The 21,546-nt window shown below is 43.1% G+C and overlaps 1 protein-coding gene across 1 annotated transcript in view; it reads left to right on the top strand.

Moving 5' to 3' along the window:
* Positions 1-21,546, top strand: part of SORCS3 (sortilin related VPS10 domain containing receptor 3) — a 514,894-nt gene that overhangs the window by 367,603 nt on the left and 125,745 nt on the right. The window contains exons 6-7 of the mRNA XM_036336059.1: positions 6,637-6,701; positions 12,993-13,111. Of these exons, the coding sequence (XP_036191952.1) occupies positions 6,637-6,701; positions 12,993-13,111 (184 nt within the window). The remainder of the gene's footprint in view (positions 1-6,636; positions 6,702-12,992; positions 13,112-21,546) is intronic.

Raw genomic sequence — 21,546 nt, 5'->3', positions numbered from 1 at the left:
AAAAATGGGCAGAAGACCTGAATAGACATTTAAAGACATACAGATGGCGAACAGACAAATAAAAGATGCACAACATCACTAATCATCACCAAAATGCAAATCAAAACCACAATGTGATATCACCTCACACACAGAATGGCTATTGTCAAAAAGGCAACAAACAAGTGCTTGTGAGGATGTGGAGGAAAGGGAACTCTCATGTACTGTATATGGGATTGTGAACTAGTGCAACACTATGGAAAATATATGGAAGGTCCTCAAAAAATTAAAAATAGAACTTTAGGACCCAACAAGTCCACTTCTGAGTATTTATTCAAAGATCAAAAGCAGTCATTTGAAAATACATATGCTCCTCTAGGACCATTGCAGCACTGTTTTCAATAGCCAAGATAAAGAAGCAACCTAGGTGTCCAACAATACATAGGTTTTAGGTGGGTGGAAGGAAGTGAGCAATCCTGGAGAAGGGAACAGTTTTAGTGCTTATTTTATTGGTGTTATTTATCTTGTTTTAAGCAACTAAGAGGCAAGGACTTTTCTTCTTTTGTTATAGAGCATAGTACTTGATCATCACAGCAAGGCTTTGCCATTATGATTTCAATTGGTACATGCTACCCTGCCATTGACCTTGGGAGAGGATAGAAAAATAATACCCAAGACACCTCTAATCCTGAGAATACCAACTTATTTATAAAGAAACAGGAAGGCTGTGGGACAGAAAAGACACCCATGTAGTCTCTTATGGTGCCTGCCCTCTGCCCTCTGTGTGTCTGGTCTCGATTGAGTGTCACACTGAAATTTTGGCATCAGCATGAATAGATTGGGTTGTTTATTAATTCAATAGCACCTAACATATACTAGTTACATAGGGGCCAAGGATATAAAGTTAAACCGACAGAATCCTGCTTCTTTAAAGTTTACATCCAAGTAGCGAAGAAAACGAAGTGCAATTATGTGAATGATGTCATTGAGCCATGCACAACATTGATTCTCAAACTGGGCTGTGCCTGGAAATCACCTGGGAGATTTAAAAAATAGTGATGCTTTTGTCTTATCTGGAAATATTTTTTTTTTATTTTTTCTTTTTTATTTAATTTATTGGGGTGACATTGGTTAATAAAACTATATAGCTTTCAGCTGTACAATTCTATAATACATCATCTTACATGTACTGTGTGTTTGCCACCCCAAGTCAAGCCTTCTTCCATCACCATTGATCCCCCCTTTACCCTCTTCTACCTCCCCCACTCCTCTTTCTCTCTGGTAATTACCATGCTGTTGTCTGTCTATGACAGCGCTTCTCAACTTGTGGGTCGCGACCCCTTTGGGGGTCGAACGACCCTTTCACAGGGGTCGCCTAAGACCAGTGGAAAACACATATATAATTACATATTGTTTTTGTGATTAATCACTATGCTTAATTATATTCAATTTGTAACAAGGAAATTGGGGGTCACCACAACATGAGGAACTGTATTAAAGGGTCGCAGCATTAGGAAGGTTGAGACCACTGGTCTAAGGTTTATTTCTACCTCAGTTGCTGGCCCTTACCCAACCTGGCCCTGGTCCGGGATTAGGCAGGAGGCAAACAACTGATGTGTTTCTCTCACATGGATTATTTGTCTTTCCCTCTCTCCTCCACTCTCTCTAAATATCAACAGGGAAAATATCCTCGGGTGAGGATTAAAAAGACAAACAAAGGTGGGTAACCTGGTCAGAAGGTCAAATCTTCAAAGTGAATAGATTAGAAGCTGCTCCTCTCAGGGGGTCCGGAATGAATGTTCGAGAGCATCTCCAGGAAGGCCTGCGGGGATGGTGCCTCCACATTCTGGAAGGTGTTCTGGACTCTGCCGAACAGGAGGAAGTCTTTCTCCTCCAGCCCGATGAACCCGAAGTGGTTCTCATCGAACAGGATGAAGACTCCAGGGAAGTGCCTGGAGTAGGTGAAGTCACGTAAGGTAGTAGTAAAAGTGTCCACGCCATAGAAACACATCCTGCAGGTTCGGGGGTAGTTCTGGTTAGCGGAGCGCACGCCCACAGGCAGAACAAACGGGACAGGCTGCTCCTCCGAAGCGGCAGCCCCGGACTCCCCGACGCTGGGCTGGGCAGGGCTCTGCCAGGCATGGCCCTCGCTTTCCTCAGTCCCGTCTTCTTGCTGCTGCTGCTGCTGCTCCCGGATCACCTGCTCGTCAACCTCCTGGACCAGGCGGGAGAGCTCGTGGTAGTTGTGGAAGATTTGCCATCTTGCAGCTGGATGCGGTGCATGAGGTGGATCTCTAACATCCAGCTTACATATCCCACAAAGCTCGTGACCCTGGCATACTTCCCATGGAAGCTGAGCATGGAAATTGTTGGGCGGCAGTCATAGAATCCGCATTGGAAGAGGCCTAGACTGATGAGGTCGTCCGGGCGGCTTGGCGGGAGGTAGATGCGGCGGTAGGTCTGGCGGTTATCAAGCAGAGAGCAGTCCTCCTCCAGCAGCACCCGCCCCGGTTCTCCCCTAAAGCCGCCGCATTGGTGAATCCTTTTGGAGGTCTCTCTGGATCCACTGGATGTGGAACCTGTCCTTCTGAATCTGCATGTGGCGGCGGTGGGACAAGCTGTACAAGTTGTCCATGTACTCCACCGCGGCTGATTTCCTCTCCGTCAGGCGAATTCTAAACGCGGGCGCGAATTGCACTGGGCCAGCCACAGCGGTGTTAAAGCGGGGCCAGCACGTGGAGCCAGTAATGCATAAGCCATCCACCACTACATTCAGCAGTCTTCTATAGCTATGATCTAGAAGCCACAATCCCAAAATGTGTTTGTATGGGAACATCTTCGCATAGACTTCTCGATAAGACATACCCCGCCTCTCCTGGTTCGGCAAGTTTTCAGGAACGCCATACTCCTCCCGGCAGCGCCGTCTCCAGATGCTGTCGATGTGCAGGATGCGGTGGAATTTGGTGCAGGCCTGGGCCAGGCTGGGCAGGTCGGTGCCGGGGAGCGAGGCGAAGATCTCCACCAGGATCTCCACCGGCAGGTCCTGCAGATAGCAGTGCGGGGGCGGCATGGGGCTCGCGATTCCTCCACTCCCCGCAGAGCACCGTGCTGCCGCGTCTGCCTCCACGTGCTTTTCTGCCAGGGCCGGCTTGCCCTCGGCCGCTGCCGTCTCAGCTGGGCGCTGGCGCTCCTGAAGACACCGACGTCCCCGCGAAGAACCCAGGCGGCAGAGGCAAGCGCACTCCTCCATGTCTCCACGCTTAACAGCCACCCCAGAGTGGGCCGCCACCCCTCCGCAGGGTTTTAAGCTGGCTGGGTCCGCCCTAGAGTCCAGCCACGCCCCCCAGGGCCTAGCCACGCCCCCCAGGGCCTAGCCACGCCCCCTCAGAGAGGAGCCCATTGTAGGACTTTAAACCCATACCATTAACAGTCGCCTCCCTTTCCCAGTGCCCCCTCCCTGTCCTCCTGCCCTAGCTTCAGGCAGTCACTAATCTGCTTTCTGTGGGGAGATGCCTGTGGGGATATGCCTATGGGGGGTGGGGGTGGGGGGACATTTCACAGAAATGCAGTAAGGAAAACACACACCTGTGGTACATCTACACAATGGAATACTATGCTGCGGTAAAAAAGAAGGAATTCTTGCCATTTGCAACAGCGTGGATGGAACTGGAGAGCATTATGCTAAGTGAAATTAGCCAGTCAGAGAAAGATAAATACCACATGATCTCACCATTTGTGGAATATAGAGAATAACATAGACTGATGAACAGGGACAGATCCAAAGACAGAGAAACAGCGATCAGACTATCACTCCTCCTAGTTATTTTTAATACATTGCATATGCCAGGAAAGGATCTGTTTCCTTACCCTTCCATACACAAAATTAGCTTTATTCTCAATTAGTTCCTACCTTAAAATCCTGAGTAGTGAGCTGTGACTTGTGAATAGACTATTTTATTTTACGTGTAACAAATGTCTCAGAGGAAGATAAGACAGTTTACATAACCTTTCCTCATGTGTAGACCCCCACGAAGAGACACACAACTTCAAGGAATAAAAAAAGGCTGCGAGAAGAAATCAGCCCCCTGCTGACTAGGACTGCCAGGGGACATGCCCACCATTTCTGATGCTCGAATGGGCAACGTGTACTCAATTATATGTACGTCCATTCACTCATTTCCACAGTCAACACTATTTTGAGCCCCTATTATGGGTTAGGCACTATGCTAAGCGTAAGAGATACCACAATAAGAAAACAAATGGCTCCCTGTTGCTGAGGAAATGTAGTCTTTTGGAGGAGACAGATGTTAAGCAAAAGATCACATAAATAAGTATAAACTTACCACTATCATCAATGCTACAAAAGAGCCCTTATCTGGAAATATTTTTATTTCATTGGTCTGGGGAGGGGCCCAGGCATCCGGTTATTTCAAAGCTTCCTCCTTGGCTCTCATGAGCAGCCAGGTTTGGGGGCCACCGAGGTGAGGATGATAAAGCAGTGAGATGACAGATGGAAGGGCTGCTGGAGGGGTGAGGTTTGGGGGCCACCGAGGTGAGGATGATAAAGCAGTGAGATGACAGATGGAAGGGCTGCTGGAGGGGTGATGCCACATGATCTTGAAGGAAGGGTGAGAGGTAGCTGGAGGAGAAAGGGGGCAAGGAATGGTTAGATAGAAAGGACATTGCAAGCAAAAGAGAGAAGAGGTGGGAAGGACCGGAACAGCTCTTGACTGAGAAGTCAGTAAGTCTCTCTATTTCTGGCCTAGTCCCTGTGTCACCTTAGATAAACGTCAATTTCTCTGTGTTTCAGTTTCCCATTCCTTCATATATAACTAATGATACCTGCTGTCTTTACCTTATGTGTTTACCCTTGGGATCAAATGAGGTGAGGCAAATGAAAAGTTTATTAATGATCATTGGGGGAAAAAATAAGGCATTGGAGGAAGACCTCATTTATTCAACTTTTTTGGAAAAAGATATTTTATATGAATGGATTTGTTAAGTAACTGAAGTTTAACCGTTCAAAACTTAATTATTTTACTTTAACAAAAATTATTTTATTTTTCCTAACATACATCAATTGTAACCCTAGTCTCCTATACAGAGTACACTGGTACCATTACCCCCGGCTTTCTGATTCCTATGCCTTCAGTTCCTCAGCATATATTTTAGATACTGATACTGTAGTACAGTAATGACCTTAGGGCAATTAAGAAGTGTAGAGATTTATGGTGTGGAAGACTGGGTTTTGAAATCATAGGTCTTTTTCATGGGTTTCTATTTCTCTTGCTATCTATGCATCAGCTGTTGATTTTCATCATTTAAAATAATGTTATAATGGAAAGAGCCTGTGTCCTGAATGATATTTGTGAGATTGGGGAATCATTCTGGAACTCTGTGTATATTAATAATATAATAATTTGTATTAGCTTTGTTATCATTATAATCATCCTAATTAATAAAGAGCAAAACACTGAAAAAAATAAAATAATGTCATGTTGATTTTTAGAGAGAGAGGAAGGGAGAAGGATAGAGAGAGAAGAAACATCTATGAAAGAGAAACATCATCAATTGGCTGCTTCCTGCTTGACACCTACTGGGGATCAAGCCCGGCAACCCAGGCAAATTCCCTGACTGGGAATTGAACTGTGACCTCTTGGTTCCTGGGTTGACGCTCAGTCACTGAGCCACACAGGCCGGGCTGCTTCTCACCATTTAAAATTCCATGTTTTCTTTCTAACTTTCTTACCTGTTAAGGACTGAAAAACCAGGAAACCAGAATGATATTTAAAATAAGAGTACATAGACTATGAGTAAGAGCTTGCCAGAGAGAGTGGATTATGTGATTTCCTTAGTACACAAATGCTTTAATGTCAGTGTTGCCTTTTTTTAGGTGGTTTTCTGAGTCTTGCACTCTGGCCAGGGTATGTCATGCAGGAGACCCTGACTGGGCTTTCCCAGTGCAAGGTGAGGCCCAGGAGGAATAGTCTATAAGGATTCTCAGCCTTCCTTCTCCTGGCAATTGGCAATAGACCTGTAAGGTTTCCCTCTCTGACGTCAGGAGAATTTTGTCCTTGTCAGGCCAGATTTTGAATGTTTGTCACCAAACACTTACTGTTTGCAAGGCAGGAGGAAGCGGGGCAGATCGGATCTCTCAGGAAGGCAGGAGTGCCTTAAAGCAAACAGCCAGGGCTGAGGCTAATCCACCTTCCACAGGGGACAGAACGGGAAGGGAACAGCACATCTCCATGGGAAGGCAGAGGAGGAGGATGTGGTGGAAGCCATCAGGTGGGGAAAGATGGGGGAGATGGAAGACAGTGGAGGAGAAAGAACCTCTTAGAAGGTGAGAGGTGGGGGAAGAGGGGCAGAACAGAGATTTAGACCAGCATTACTTTGGACTCTGTACTCTTTGATGTTTACTGAGAGTCGCCGAGTCTCTCCAGGACAACACTCTAGGACTCATGTGTCGTGACCATTACAGATGGCAGCCATTAGAGGCAGTGGCTGGGGCCCACCAGTGGTCTTGTTCTGTGGGTCCCGATGATGCAGGACAGGGCCTCTTGAGAAAAATGACATTCCCAGTAATCGCCCTGAGTGCTTCCCGTGTGTCCTCTGCCATCCTGTGGTCACTGAGCTTCTGTCTCCTTCCTTCCCCAGGTCGGTGGCCGGATTGGATAAGGAGGCGGACCTGGTGCACATGGAGGTGCGGACCACGGATGGATGTGAGTGCTGCCTCCACCAGGCTAGGCCCAGGCAGACCTGCCTGCAGCTCTCTCTCCTCCCCCAATTTGCATTTTAATGGCTTGGGAAGATGGAAAGCCCTGAGCTCCATTGCTGCCTTATCCATCCTTATTTCCCTGAGTGGGAGAGAGTCCTCTGGTCCCAGGGGAGACGTTCCATTGAAATAAACCCTCAGGAATGAATCTTTGGGGGACGTGAGTTCATGTGATGAATTTTGAGGGTCCTGTTAGTCATTTCTGACATCCCCAGTGCTATGCAAACAGGGATGTCCATAGCTCATCATGGCATTTTTTCATTCACTGGGGGAATTGCAGGGGTTGCCAGCTTTAAAAAACAAATCCTTCCTATACTCAGGCTTACCCACAGAAGTAACTGGGCAATTACTCGCAAAACTTTTTATTTATTCATTCCACAAATATTTAGGGATGGCCTACTAGGTGCCAGACATTGTTCTCGGCCCTGGGCTTACTGTGGAGAACAAGACCTATATATTTCCCTGAAAACAGCAGAGAAACCCCAAGGTTTTGAACACGTGACCCCCTTTGCACAGTTTGCATCTATGTACATCTTACACAGTTTGGACTGATGAAGTATCATTTTGCAGCATTTAAGCATTTTATTCTTCCCAAAGTTGATCATATTTATAGGGCTCTTCTCTATTCAAGAAGAATATAAAATCAAATTAAACAAAAATATGTAAAATACATGAAAATATACTATGTATGAAATATTTAAACTGCATGAAATGGAATTAGTATATCCTAGGTCAAAATAGAGCCAAATAATCCATGAAAATGGTGGTGACCTAAGAATGCTGCCTACTGGTGATTTGGGGTCCTGGGTTCTGCCACCCATTAGCACCGAGACCAGGGGACCCCCTTCCCCGCTAAACTCTCCATTTTCTGACTTCTTCTGTTATCTGAGGTTACTCACCCTTGCCCTGCCCACTGCGACCAAATGAAGCGAATGTTATAGAAATTATAAAATGTTGAACAAGTCTGTTTGAACATGGCTGCTAGTGCTGGAATATCATTCAGAATACATGAAAGAAAAATGCATGTGTTGTGTAGAAACATGTGTTTTTTGAGGCCAAGCACAGATGCCTGCCAGAAACAGGCATTTTGGGCAATGTATTTTATTTGCTTTGTTTTTAAAGCATTAGAAAGCAATCAGCACTACTCTATGTCTGGCACTGTGCCAAGTACTTTATTTTTCTTTCTTTCTCTGAAGCAGGCAGGAATGAGGGATGATCCATACTCTTTAACATTTTTTAATAAAAGAACTATTTAAGATTTAGGGAGATAATGTCATGTAGTCAAATTCACTGATCATAAGGGTGGCTAAACACATTATCTGACTGTTACTGTTGAGAAAAAAACACTGGAGGAAGAGTTCGATGGGAGGGTCTGAAGGAACATAGTGGGGCAGCAGGAGGAAAGCAGACAATAAATCTCAGAAGATGACCCACAGGTCAGTTTTCCAAACAACTCTGCTTTGGCCTTGCTTCCCATGTCAATCCCTTAAAGACGTATAGGTGACCTATGGTTGTTGTAGTGCTTCAGGGTTGGAAGCAACTGTAGGGCTGTCTGATCTCCTACTTGATGTAGTAATTAATACCTTCTCCCCAAGCCTCTGCTGTGCGTCCTCAGGTTCCAGGAGCTCAGGCTTAAAACAGACCCTTGGCTACTGCTGGACAGCTCCTATGGTTTCTTTGGGGGGGGGGGGGTTGTTCCCCCCCCCTCTTTTAATAAAGTAATTTCTTACATTAAGCTTATACTTGTTTTCTGAAAGTTTAGGAATTATGGTCCAATTTGGATAAAATTTATGGTGCAGGAGTGCTGTGAAATTTTATGAGATTAAAATGCAAACTACTAGAAGAGTTTCTGGCTTATTATCAAGAATTGAAGACAGTAGACAGAAATATACCAGGGATAAATGCCATGCACCACACTTAGGTTCAAGTATAGTATATATTAGTTCTGTTCCATGTTCTGGATTTTTTAAAATCAGTTTTTCTATAGTTAAACTGATCTTCTTTAGTCAGTTGGTTCTAAACCACCTTTACTTAGAAAATGCAAATTAACATCACTACGTTAGCCTAATGACATATATGACACTTTTTTTTTTTTTGCTTTCTTACACTCACAGATCCCCACACATTTTTATCTTTTGATCATCACAAAAAGGCACAAAGTGTATTTTATTCCCCCCCTTTTTTCTTTCTTTTCTCAGTCCTCACCCAAGGATATGTTTGATTTTAGAGATAGAGGAAGGGAGAAAAAGGAAAACATTGATGTTACAGAAACATTGATCTGTTGCCTCTAATACTCAGCCTGATGGGGGATCAAACCCAACACCTCAGTGTGTGCCCTGAGTGGGAATAGAACCTGCAACCTTTTGGAGCACAGGAAGATGCCCCAAGCAACTGAGATACCCATCCAGGTTGCTGTGATTCCTAACTGTCTATAACCCTGCTAGCTGCACCACAGCACATACCACTTAGAAGGCACAGACACTAGAATTCTCCTATGGCAATTACAAGTTTTAGAAAAACTCTAAATCCGAAAGCATTATAGGAAGGAATGGGAGCTACTTTTTTTTTTTTTTTTGGTTTGTTGATTTTGTTTTTAGTATTAAGTACTGTATTAGGCTTGCACTAATGTCAATGTCCATATTTTGTACTATTAGTCCCCCTCTCCCGGTAAAGGAGAAGCAGGCTTATGGAAGCGAAATAACTTGTCAGAGCTTCCTGGAATCTGTTTTTACTTATTTGCATTTGAGAGTTTACATTCCTATTAAAGTAAATAGGTCCTGGGTATTGCTCGCAGCGGTTCTCAACCTGTGGGTTGCGACCATCGGAAAACACATATAGCATATCAGATATTTACGTTACGATTTGTAACAGTAGCAAAATTACAGTTATGAAGTAGCAACGAAGATAATTTTATGGTTGGGCGTCACCGCAACATGAGGACCTGTATTAAAGGGTCGCAGCATTAGGAAGCTTGAGAACCACTGCTTCTAAAGGAAGACCTGAAGAACTGAATTTACTTTTGTTCACGATTTTATCCCCCTTTTTCAATTGTTGATAATATGTATATTATCCAAAGAGATTGACATAGAAGGAATCAGGGGAAGATTTTTCTATGAGGTGACAAGAGACAAGACATTTAGAATACTTTGAATGTTTAGTCATCTCAAAAGCAAAACACAATCACTAGTCACAATATAATTCAACATCAAAATTGCTAGGCTTTGAATGCAATTCAGTTCTGTTTAACCAGCATTTACAGAGGCTTTGAAAAGTCAGCCTGAGGATAGAAACAAAGATTGTTAAGACTTTCTGCCCGTTTCTAAGGAGATGACGCTTGGGGAAGGCTTGGCAGAGTGAGAAATGCTGGACTTTATGGCAAACTTGTTGATGTAGATAGATGCAAAGCTTGTCCTGCTGAATGGAGAAAGTTAGAAGCTGCCTCCCTAGGCTCTGCAAAACTAGCAGAAATGCAAACCCCTAGGAGATTAAGAAGGCTAAAGGTGACAGATTATCTCCTTCATTCTCTCTCCACATCCCCCAGGCCATACTCTATCTCACACAGACCCCAGAGCACGCTCACTTGTGAATATCCCATTCCCAGTATTGGTCTGGGGTTCTTCTGAGGACAGGAACCTGTCTTACATTCTCTGCTTTCTAGAACCTCAGGGTGTCGGGGGCTGGGGGCAGTGACACACACAACTTCTCTATACACCTTGAGCCAATACAAAAAGAATGAATCACTCAGTCCAAGGCCACCCTAGGAGACCCTGGGTCCATCTGCAAGGTGAGAGGGCATGGAGGCTGGACTCACTAGAGAGATGGTACCACCTTCCCTACAGGTCATCTAGCAGGGCCAGATATTTCTAAAGTCATCAAACAGATCTCTGTTCACAGAGCAGGGAGCAAGGCCTCGGACTTCCAGTTTTTGTAAGTGGAGCAGTGGCCACACCAGGTCTTAGAAATACATTAGAAAGACATTTGACATTTAGAAATTCATTAATCTTGAAGGTGATGTGACTTTCAGACATTTGGGAAGTCACTCTCTGGTTTTCCCATAGGGGTATGCAAATGAGATCTTCATCCAATCTGGTCTTTCTAGTTTCTCATTTGAGGATTTTTTTTAAAGGAGAGGAGAGAAAATGGAAGTTCAGAAATAACATTAATCAAAGTCCACATGTAATTATATAGTGCCTTCCAGGAGCTTTGTCTGCCTGACACTCTGTGCGGTTTCCACTCCCTTTTTCAGGAATTCCCTTCTCACATAGCACACTTCTCCGTCAGGCTAAACTTAGAACTGCCTTCTCTTTCAGAGGTTCCTTGATTATTCTAGTTCAGACACCCTTTCTTTCTTTTCTGCACACCCATCACCCTTAAAGAAAGTAAACAGTGATATAAGTTTGGAATATGGTTTTACTAGTAAGATCTGTGATATCATGTTCTTTTAATTTTCAACAATAAAATAAAATATCACTTATGCCCTGGCCTGTGTTTCTCAGCGGTTACAGCATCGGCCCACACACCCAAGGGTCGATTTCTGGTCAAGGGCATGTACCTGGGTTGCAGGTTTGATCCCCGACCCCTATCTGGGACCATGCGGGAGGCAACCAATCAATGTATCCCTCTTACATCAATGTTTCTCTCTCTCTCTCTCTCTCTCTCTCTCTCTCTCTCTCTCTCTCTCTCTCCCTCCCTCCCTCCCTCCCTCCCTCCCTCCCTCCCTCCCTCCCTCCCTCCCTCTCCTTCCACTCTCTCTAAAATTAAGTGAAAAAAAAACATCCTCAGGTGAGGATTAACAACAAAAAATTGAATGTAAGAAAGATTCTGAGTGTTAAATCCCCCTCCTTCTTTCTTCAGAGTAAAAAGGGAGCTAATATTTATTGATCTTTTAAAATTTATCCAACGATACATGGTACCGAGCATTTTTCATACATAATCATATAACCTAATGGCAATTCTCCAAGGCAAATACTAACTTGCCTGAACCTCCCAGATGAAAAGCAGTGCTGCTGCTTAACCAAGGGCAATGAGCGAGTAGCAAGTCCAGGATTCATACTCAGGGCATCTAGCTCCAGAGGTGTTGCTCTAATATCCTCCAGAGAACGGGGTCGAATCCATCCCATCAGGCATTTGTTGTTATTAAAAAACCAATAAAAAGGCCACAGTTGTTGGAAGCCTATTTTGGGGTTTCAGGTTAGATGATAAATATCTTCTTTCATTTTCATCATGGAATCTTATATGACTACATCCACGCTCATTTGGAGGTAATGTCCAAAGCCTAAATTTGACACCTTTTGCAAACTCAAGGCTTGAGCTCACCTTTGACACCCAAAGTCCCCTGTAATTCTCAGTCACTTTCATCTGGGGGCCAGGCCTGCCTGATAATTTATTCTTTCTAAGCCCCCACTATGGGTTCTTACCACACAGTGGATCCCATAGCACTTATTTTCATGTCTCTGTGTTTTGAAAAATAAAAGCATTAATATTTTTAAAGACTATAAGGTCCCTGAATTGTTTGTGGATTTCAGGAACTCATTTCAGGGCTACTTCTTTTCCTGGTCAATTGGACTTTTTGCACCCTGCTGGGCAGTGGCAAGCAGGGGGAGAGTCCAGAAGTGGCATGAGCTTGGCCTCCTGCCATGAGCCAAGGTTTAGGTAGGTGTTGACTTTGCTTGGGGTGGCCTTGAATACACTTGATTCTTTTTTCAAAGTGTCCAAATGTGAGAGTGAATCGTAAATAGGGGAAAATGAGCCTGTGGGCAGCGGGATAAGCAGATGGCCTCCTGAGTGCACCTTTGATTATTACCCGTGTAGGGAGCTTTCTGAGATACTGGCTGTTTAGAAAGAAGCAGGTTGTCGTGTCAACCCTCATGGGTTTTTTACATGTATTTACTGCAGCTTTTCACTGAGTTTTTGGTGTTTTATTCTAAGAGCAAATTAGAATTGCTGGTGTAAGAGGTACATTTAAAATTCTGATAGATATTTCACATTTGTTCTTCCAAAAAGCTATCCCACTTTACTCTTTTGCCAGAAAAATATAGGACTCTTTCCCTACTCCCTTGCCTGAACTATATTTTATGATTAAAAAAAAATTATTACAAATGTGTGGACAAGAAAATGCCATCTCAGTGCTGTTTTAAATGGCATCACTGACTTCCCATGAGGTAGAGCTTCATGGGCTGAGGAGAGCTTTGCTTGCCATTCCCCCATGTCTAAATGTCCTTCTGCCCTCCCATTCCAGATGCTCACTACCTCACCTGCAGGATCCAGGAATGTGCCGAGACCACCCGCAGTGGGCCTTTTGCTCGCTCCATTGACATCAGCTCCCTGGTTGTCCAGGATGAATACATCTTCATTCAGGTGAGTCCAGAAAACGCTGTCAATGGTAGGAGAGGATGTGTAGGTGAAGTCAGCTGCTTACTATGAAAATGACGATGGCTTTCTTGAGGGGTGCTGCCCCTCCTTTGCTTTGATGACCTGGCCCCCTGGAGAGATCCAAGACTTCTGGTGAATGATGAAGGCATTCTGCAGATGACAGCATCTACAGGGAACTTTATTCAGTCCCTCAGTTGGGTTGATATTTAATGATACCAAAAGGGGTCTTGAAAGATCTCTAATGAGAGTTGACTTTAGTTCATCAAAACCACATTCTATTTCTGTCCAAAGTGACTTGTCTAAATTAGGAATAAGAATTTCCAAGAAATTAAGTATCTCTAGGATTTTGATTCTGGAAAAAATCTAGAACACCCTAAATTATCCCTTATCTTTTCAGTACTGACTACCCCTTCTAATGCTGAGTCCAAAATCTGTCACTCCAAGAACTCTGACTCAGAGGTAACCTAGCTGGGACTCTAGGCAGGCAAGGGGAGTCTTGATTTAGGTTTTGAGTTTCAGGAAGAAGGTACAAAATAGATCAAAAATGAGAAAAAAAAAGATGATGCTCCACTTAGTGAGTCAGTCTCAGTCTCTCTCTCTCTCTCTCTCTCTCTCTCTCTCTCTCTCTCTCTCTCTCTCTCTCTCTGACAAACACTTGGAACAGACTCTTTCCTTTAGGAACCTTGACCTTTGGAATCTCCCTGAGTTAGGGGTTGTTAATTAACTCTTAGCAGGTTTATTTATCTCCTTCTTTCCAAATTGCATTTTACACCCTCTGGGGATAAGGACCATATTTTATACACACAACTTACTCCTCATCCTTGGCCCTAGCAAGATGCCTTTGCAAATCAGGGGTACTGGGTGACTACCTGTTGAATTGATGGATTATGTATGTAGAAGTTACTTATTTTTGCAAATTAGATGCATGAATTTTTAAGATCTAGTAAAATACAGGAAATGTAGCCAGCCCTACTCCAAAACTAGGTTGAAAAAGGGAGTAAAAGAGAGGTCTTTGTGGCTTACAAAAATCACTGTTTCTCAGCTTAGTTAAAAGGCGGATTCTCAGTCAATTTTTCCTAAGTTTTGGGAGGTCATTGGCACTATCCCTTTATTCACAAGTATTTACTGAACATATAAATAATGCAAAATAGACTACTCTTGATACTATCAAGCTTTCTGCCCTTGGCCAGCTTCTTGCATCCAGTACTCATGGTTTTGAGTAATATCTCCATGTTCTGATGACTCTCAAGTCAATGAGACTCTACCATGTACTGCCATATAGATCTATATGTCTAATAGCCATCTCAACATCTCAACCTGGGCATTCCACAGGTAAAGTAAAGTCAACATGACCCCCTAGAACCTGACACACTTGTGACACTACCTTTGATCAGGCTACTCAAGATAGAAACCTGGAAGTCAGTGTATGTCACCAAATTAAATGAAGCCACAGCCTCTGCTAATATCACCCATAGTTATTTCTTAAGTGTTTCCTTTTATTCCATTCCCATTGTTATGGTCTTGATTTAAGACTTTATTATCACCTTTTCTCTCATTTTTTTTTAACGTAGAAACTCAGGAATGATTTATGAAGTTACCAATCTGATTGGACTTTTCTTAATGCTGATACTGCATATAATGAAAAACGTGGCAGAATTGTTTCTGGGAAACATCACTTCGAATTTAAAATGTTCAAATTTCTTAGTTTCATTTTTCCTTGTATTGCATAAAATTTTCTGCAATTCTGCAGACAGATATCCAGATATTTTTTTCTATTTTGAAACATTTTTTTTTATTATACTGGAAACCAATAGCAGTTTTTTCTTTAATCAGCATCAAATTTTATTTTTTTTGAAAGAGATATAAGTTCCCATTTTCAATAAAGTTTTATTGCTGGCCTACTATATTCCCAACCCCTTGTTCCAGGTGCTTGGGTTAAAATAATAAACACAATAAAATCCCTGCATAGTGGCATACACATTCTAGTGGGAGACAGGAAAAATATGTATATGATATATACATCCCTACATGTACATCTATATATAGGGTGTCTAAACTTTACATCTTATAGTTTAACTGAGGTTTCTTTCTTTTCAGATTTAACCCATTGGAATTAATAGTCATTCACAGTGGGTGTACATTTTTTGGGACGCCCTGTATATGCCTCTACATGAGGTATAGTGGTTAAGAACTTATAGCTGGAGACTGACATTTATTCTGACCTTGGCTTGCCACACTTAGCTGCAAGACCTTGAGCTGTGCCTCATTTGACTCACCTACATAAAGAGGATAATTACAGCTCTCACTTCATGGGTCGATGGGAGGATTAGATGTGCTAATTATACCTGTAAAGAACCCAAACAGTGTTATATAAGTGCTGCTCTCTATCTTTCTATCTAACCTGAATGATCATCTGTTTATTTGTCTATAAAATATATCAGGTGATGAAAATGCTGTGGATAAAAATAAATGAGGGACTGTGGATGTTGGGCATCTGTGGGTTTTACGATTTTATTTGGGACTAGAGGCCCAGTGCACGAATTTGTGCATGGGTGGGGTCCCTCGGCATGGCCTGTGGAGATCAGGTCCCAGCTCACAGCCCCAGTTTTGCAGCTCCACAACCCCGCCTGGCACACCGCCTTGGCCTGGCACCACCATCTCACCTGTTCCACCATCCTGCCTGCAGGGCGATCGATCAGGGAGCTGGGCAGCAGCCCCACTCCCCACTGCCGCTGCTGGTCACTGTCTGTGGGCCCCTAATCACACCTGCCTTGGCCTGGCACCGCCCATTCACTTGCCACCATCCCACCACTGTCCCGCTCTCGTCAGGGCCCACTGGGGCCAGCAGTGCCTCCAGTGCTGCCCGCTGCCAGTGCCTTGTTGCTGATGCCCACCATGTTTTGTGCCACCCCCTGGTGGTCAGGGCACATCATAGTTAATGGTCAAACTCCCAGTCAAATGACACCCAAGGGGACAATTTGCATATTAGGCTTTTATTATATAGGATGACCTGGAAAGGCCTGCTTGGGTGGTGAACCAGGGAGAGGGGGGATATGGAGCCAGGTGTGTTCAGTCCTGAGCTCCTTTAAGTCCCCCTTTGAGATGTGGGGTGAGCAGGTAGAGATTTGAGACTGAATTTAGAAGTAGGAGTGGTGGGAAGTTGGGGCTAAGGATATCAGTTGGAAGGGTGTCAGCATATTGATGATATGTTTGAACCACAAAATTGAAGTCACCAAAAGAGCAAGTATCTAGAGAGAAGAGACAATCCAAAGACTTATCTATATTATCTTATGATTCTTGTGCTGTTTTCTTTTATTGCTATGTTGTTATTAACCACTTCATTTTTTTTATGTCATGAGCTCTTCCTGGATGGACTGTTTGAGGGGGTTCTTCTTGGTGATGGATCAGAGCTCTGTTTCAGCTTAACAAGAATCCTCCTTGGTTCTCAGTGAGGTTCCAAATAACCCCAGGTGTTTGTCTGTGAGTAGGTTCTTCCCATAAGATAGAATCGCCTGAATGGTTCTTTATTTCGCCTTGTCTCTCCAACTTCTCCTTGTTCCCAGTCAGTCCCAGGAATACTCCCACTGCCAATTCCTGGCCACATTCCCTTGGTTCCAAATAACAGATTGCTCCTTGGGAAATGTCATCGTTGGAGAACTCTGTTTTTCTATCTTTACCTAAGATTTGTGGCTGTAGGCATTTTTTGCCCTGGTGCCTGTTTATACCCTGTTTGTTCTTCACTGCATTTGGCTTCCTTTCCATATATATTGTGTCTCAGGGTTATATTTTCATTACGTATAGACTTTGCATTTTTCTTTCTTGTTTTTCTAGTTGCTCCAGGGTGATTTATTTAAAAGAAGGGGGAAAGCATCATTATTACTTGGCTATTTAAAACCATTTATAAAACCTCATCATGCATTTTCTGAAATGTTGCAACAGCTTGCTAACTGATTTTCCTGCTCCCAGATAGCACCCCCCCCCCCCAAATCCATTAGCAACACTACTTCCAAAGTAATTTATTTAAAATGAAAATCAATGTTCCTGACTTCGGAGGCTGCTCATCACCTATAGGTTAAAATCCAATTTCCTTAACATTGCCCACAAGCTCCTCTGTGATCTGAATCCTACCTACTCCATCAGCCTCGTATGGCTTCCTTCCCTACCACTGTTCCCCATATACTTTCCTTGTTATATTTTACACTTCAATAAAAATAAACGTTTAAAATTTCCATGTATGCACTATGTTTTTTGGTTTTTTGTTTTTTGTTTTTGGCCTAATATTCATTTCCTGAATTTTTTTCTTCTGCTTGGAATGTCCCTTTACCAGGTGAACTCATTCTTTAAGATTAGCTTAGACAATGCCTCCTCTAGGAAATCATGGTCGGGACTGGACCTTTGCTGACCACTTATCCATTAGCATTATGTCTCCCCAGCCAGGTCTGTAGACTTTAAGAGGAACAGGACTAGGTCTTATTCATCATTGTTTCCCTGCACTTAGCATACTGACTGGTACTCAATGAATGTGTGTTGAACTGAACTGAGCTGAGAAGATAAGATCCTTCTTTATTCTCAGGGAGTGTAGTTAGTTGTCTTTTTAAAGCAAGGGAATCTTTTTTTCTCCAACTAATAATATAAGACAGTGGAGGGTAATTGGTAATTGCTCACTGCCTAGGAAAGGGCCATATGTGGAATGTCTCTGCATTTTTATAAAACTGCCGTCCAGGAATTATCCATTATGTTATTTAGTGTCTTCTTGATATTCATTCATTTAAATATATTAAAATGCATTCAGCCTCCATGGTGGGAAACACAGACAACTAAACGAGTGTAATGCACTGTGAAGGGCGCTGCATCCGTGGGAAGCACATGTTGCTCTTGGAGCAGGAGGAAGAGCCCTGCGCCTGCCCTGGGAGGAGGGTCAGCGCAGGCTTCCTGCCAGGCACTGTGAGTACCAGTTTCATAGGTAAAGGAGAAAGGGCATCTTAGGTGGACGGAAGGCATGGTGATGCTAAGGAAGCAAGAGAACCTAATGCACCAAGACCTGTCTGTCTAAGGCAGCCCTGGGCAAACTACGGCCCGAGGGCCGGATCCGGCCTGTTTGTGAATGAATAAAACTATTGAAAAAAAAGACCGTACCCTTTTATGTAATGATGTTTACTTTGAATTTATATTAGTTCACACAAACACTCCATCCATGCTTTTGTTCCGGCCCTCGGTCCAGTTTAAGAAGCCATTGTGGCCCTTGAGTCAAAAAGTTTGCCCACCCTAAGGGCAATTGTAGTTGTGGCGGGAGGTGGGGGAGGGGTGGGGGGGGCGGGAGGAATGGCAGGAAAATAAATTAGAAAATTGTCCTGGAGAGGTGAACCTTTTCTACTTCCTTTAATTAAATCTTGGCAACTTTGTGTTTCTCTCTCTATAGTTGCTAGAAAACTCAGAACTAATTTTTTGTCTTAATTGTAGCAGCTTTCTTGCTGTAGCCTTGCGGGTTTATTATTCTTCCTTTCTCCTCTACCTCGGGCCATTTTTTAATGCTTTGGTTGATTTCTTTTAATATATTTTGTTAGTTTGTTGCTTTTTAAAGAGCATTGGAGTCATCTCAAATACATTCTGAAATTAGTATGAGTGCTTAATCTATTTTGGTGTGTATGAGTTTTGAAAATTGATATGGGTTTCAGGAAAGGCTTTCTGGAGAAGTTAAGAGTTGCACTGGGATGATTACTATCTACCCCTGAAGCAAGGAAAGGACTAGAATTCCTCATTCTGCTCATTGAAATAAAGCTGTCTCTAAAGGTTTCTGTCAGAGCAGAAAACCCTCAGACCAACAGTAGTTTCTCCTCCAGGGTTTAAGCCACAAATTTGTATCTGAACCCAGTATCAGGGCATCAGGGTCAGTCATATTCTACAGACTGTGCAAGAAATGTACTAAGGAATGACCTTGGGGGGAAAAGTGGTAGTGCTGCCAGGCTTGTGTCCAGCCCAGCCTTCCGGGTGATGCCTCCAGGGTGCACCCTTAAGGCAGAGCTGACACTGAGGGTTAGGCATTCTACTGAAAGACACTTGCTGCCCGCCATAGATTGCATTCAAAGGGGAGCCATGGAGAGGCAGATTAGCTTCTCTAAAGAACAGTGGAGTGGGCATAAGGGGCTTTGGAGGATTTGGCTGGTCACAATGTTAAGGGGCTTATGCACTTCAATTTTCTAACTTTTTAAAGTCTGGATGCATTTTGTTTGAATGCCACCAGAGATGTACACTTCTGAGGGTAAAAAACAAAAACAAAAAAACCTCACAGAAAATGAGTCAGTCTGTCCCCTTACTCTTTCATACCCTGTGTGCCAAATGTGTCTTTTGACCATTTTTAAAAAATTAAATTTATGGGGTGACATTGGTTAATAAAATTATATAGGTTTCAAGTGTACAAGTCCATGATTCATCATTTGTATATCACATTGTGTATTTATCACCCAAAGTCAAATCTTCTGTCACCATGTAATTGACCCTCTTTACCCTTTACTACTCCCCTCCAACTCCCCTTCCCTCTGGTAATCACCATACTATTGTCTGTGTCTATGAGTCTTTGTTTGTTTTATTTATTCAGGTGTTGCTTTCAGTTTTATATCCCACATAGGAATGAAGTCATATGGTTCTTGACTTATTTCTGTCTGACTTATTTCACTTAGCCTGATATTCTCAAGATCCATCCATGTTGTGGCAAATGGAAGTATTTCATCTCTTCTTATGTCTGAGTAGTATTTCATTGTACATATGTACCACATCTTTATCCAGTCATCTGTCGAGGGACACTTTGGTTGTTTTCATGTCTTGGCCACCATGAATGATGCTGCAGTGAGTATAGGGGTGCATATATCTTGGAAAATAAATGTTTTGGAAGTTTTGGGGTTGATACCCAGAAGAGAAATTGGTGGATTATATGGTAATTATATTCTTAATTTTTTGAGGGACCACATTGAATCTTAGGGGACTTGTCTCAGGAGCAACCAAACTATGGAAGAGGGAGTCTCCCAGGGTCGGACTCTAAGACTCTTGGCCGCTCCTTGAATAGAGTCTCTCTGCTTTTGTTTGCTGTGTAGATCAGGGTTCTTAAGACTTTTTCATTTTTCATTACTGCCACTAAGTAATGTTTGCAAACCACTGATGTTTTGTAGCACTGCTGGCTCCATGGGTCAAGGGTTAGTCTTTTTTGTGTGTGTAAACAACTGAACCGCTAGGAATTCAGGTGACATCTAGGCCCATATTCTTTCCTTGAATGTTAATGAATGTGATGTGTGTATTTAAACCATACTTATTTACCCACGAGTGAATCACTATATACAAATTATATGCATTAGAGAGAGCAGTTTAAATAACCAAAAACCCAGGTAACCTCTTCATAATGAACTTCCCATGATACTCATTTTCCATTAAGAAAAACCACCCTCTCTCATTTGCCCTCTAAAGGAAAGCTCCCATGCCCAGTCATCATTTCTTTTTCTACCCATGATGTGATTACTTCTGAGCCTGTATCTTCTGGTAGTATATGTAAGGTACATAGACTACTCACAAAGCTCCTATAATTTGGGGAGACCCTAGGGGGTTCTGCCTCACCTTTTATTTTTCTATTGACAATGATGCTGCAGTGAGTATAGGGGTGCATATATCTTTGAAAATAAATGCTTTGGAAGTTTTGGGGTTGATACCCAGATGTACAGGTAAAGGTAGTCATCCTGATGGATTTGCTTGAGGGCGCCCAGTGTTGGATGTTCTGCTGTGGGGGAAGCTGAGCTGAAGATGGACAGGAAGCTGTGACATTTGTTCATCCATCAATGACTTCTGTGCAGGGGGCCCAGGGCCTGGGATTTCCTGGTGGAATCAAAAGGAGCTAATCCTTCCCAGAAGAGCCCTTGTTTTAATGGGAAAGAGTCTGCCTGAAATGTCTCCGTTCCACATGGATAAACGAGAAATCGGCTTTCCTCTGTGGGGAAGGAGGAGAGAGAGAGATAAGTTTGTTTCTGTGTTCTGAGCTAAACTGGTTGGAAATCTTGTCTTTTCTCCCATGAAATGGCTTTTCTAGTGATTATTCTGGACAATATAGCTCAGCAGTCGTAGTGTTAAATCCCCTCAGTGATACCATTCATACCCTACCCGTTAGGGAGCGTGATGATGACACAAGAACAGAGCCTTAGTAAGTGGTAGCAAAAGATCTGTGTCTGTACTGAAGCCCGGTTCCACCCTCTTTTCATGACACGAGAGAAGATGTGGCCTTCAATAGGGTCAGGATTCATTCACGCAGTATAAGTTTCATTATACATGCAAGTGTATAGATGGTACTGATTTATCTTCAGATATATAAAATACAAAAGGAAAAAACAGATTGATAATAAAGAACAAATAAAGTACTCCAGAAGTGTGGAGAGAGCAGAAAA

This window comes from Myotis myotis, unplaced genomic scaffold, assembly GCF_014108235.1.
Source record: "Myotis myotis isolate mMyoMyo1 unplaced genomic scaffold, mMyoMyo1.p scaffold_m19_p_15, whole genome shotgun sequence".
Lineage (NCBI taxonomy): Eukaryota > Metazoa > Chordata > Mammalia > Chiroptera > Vespertilionidae > Myotis > Myotis myotis.
The sequence above is the reverse complement of the archived record's forward strand: the minus strand, read 5'-3'. Positions and strand labels throughout refer to the sequence as shown.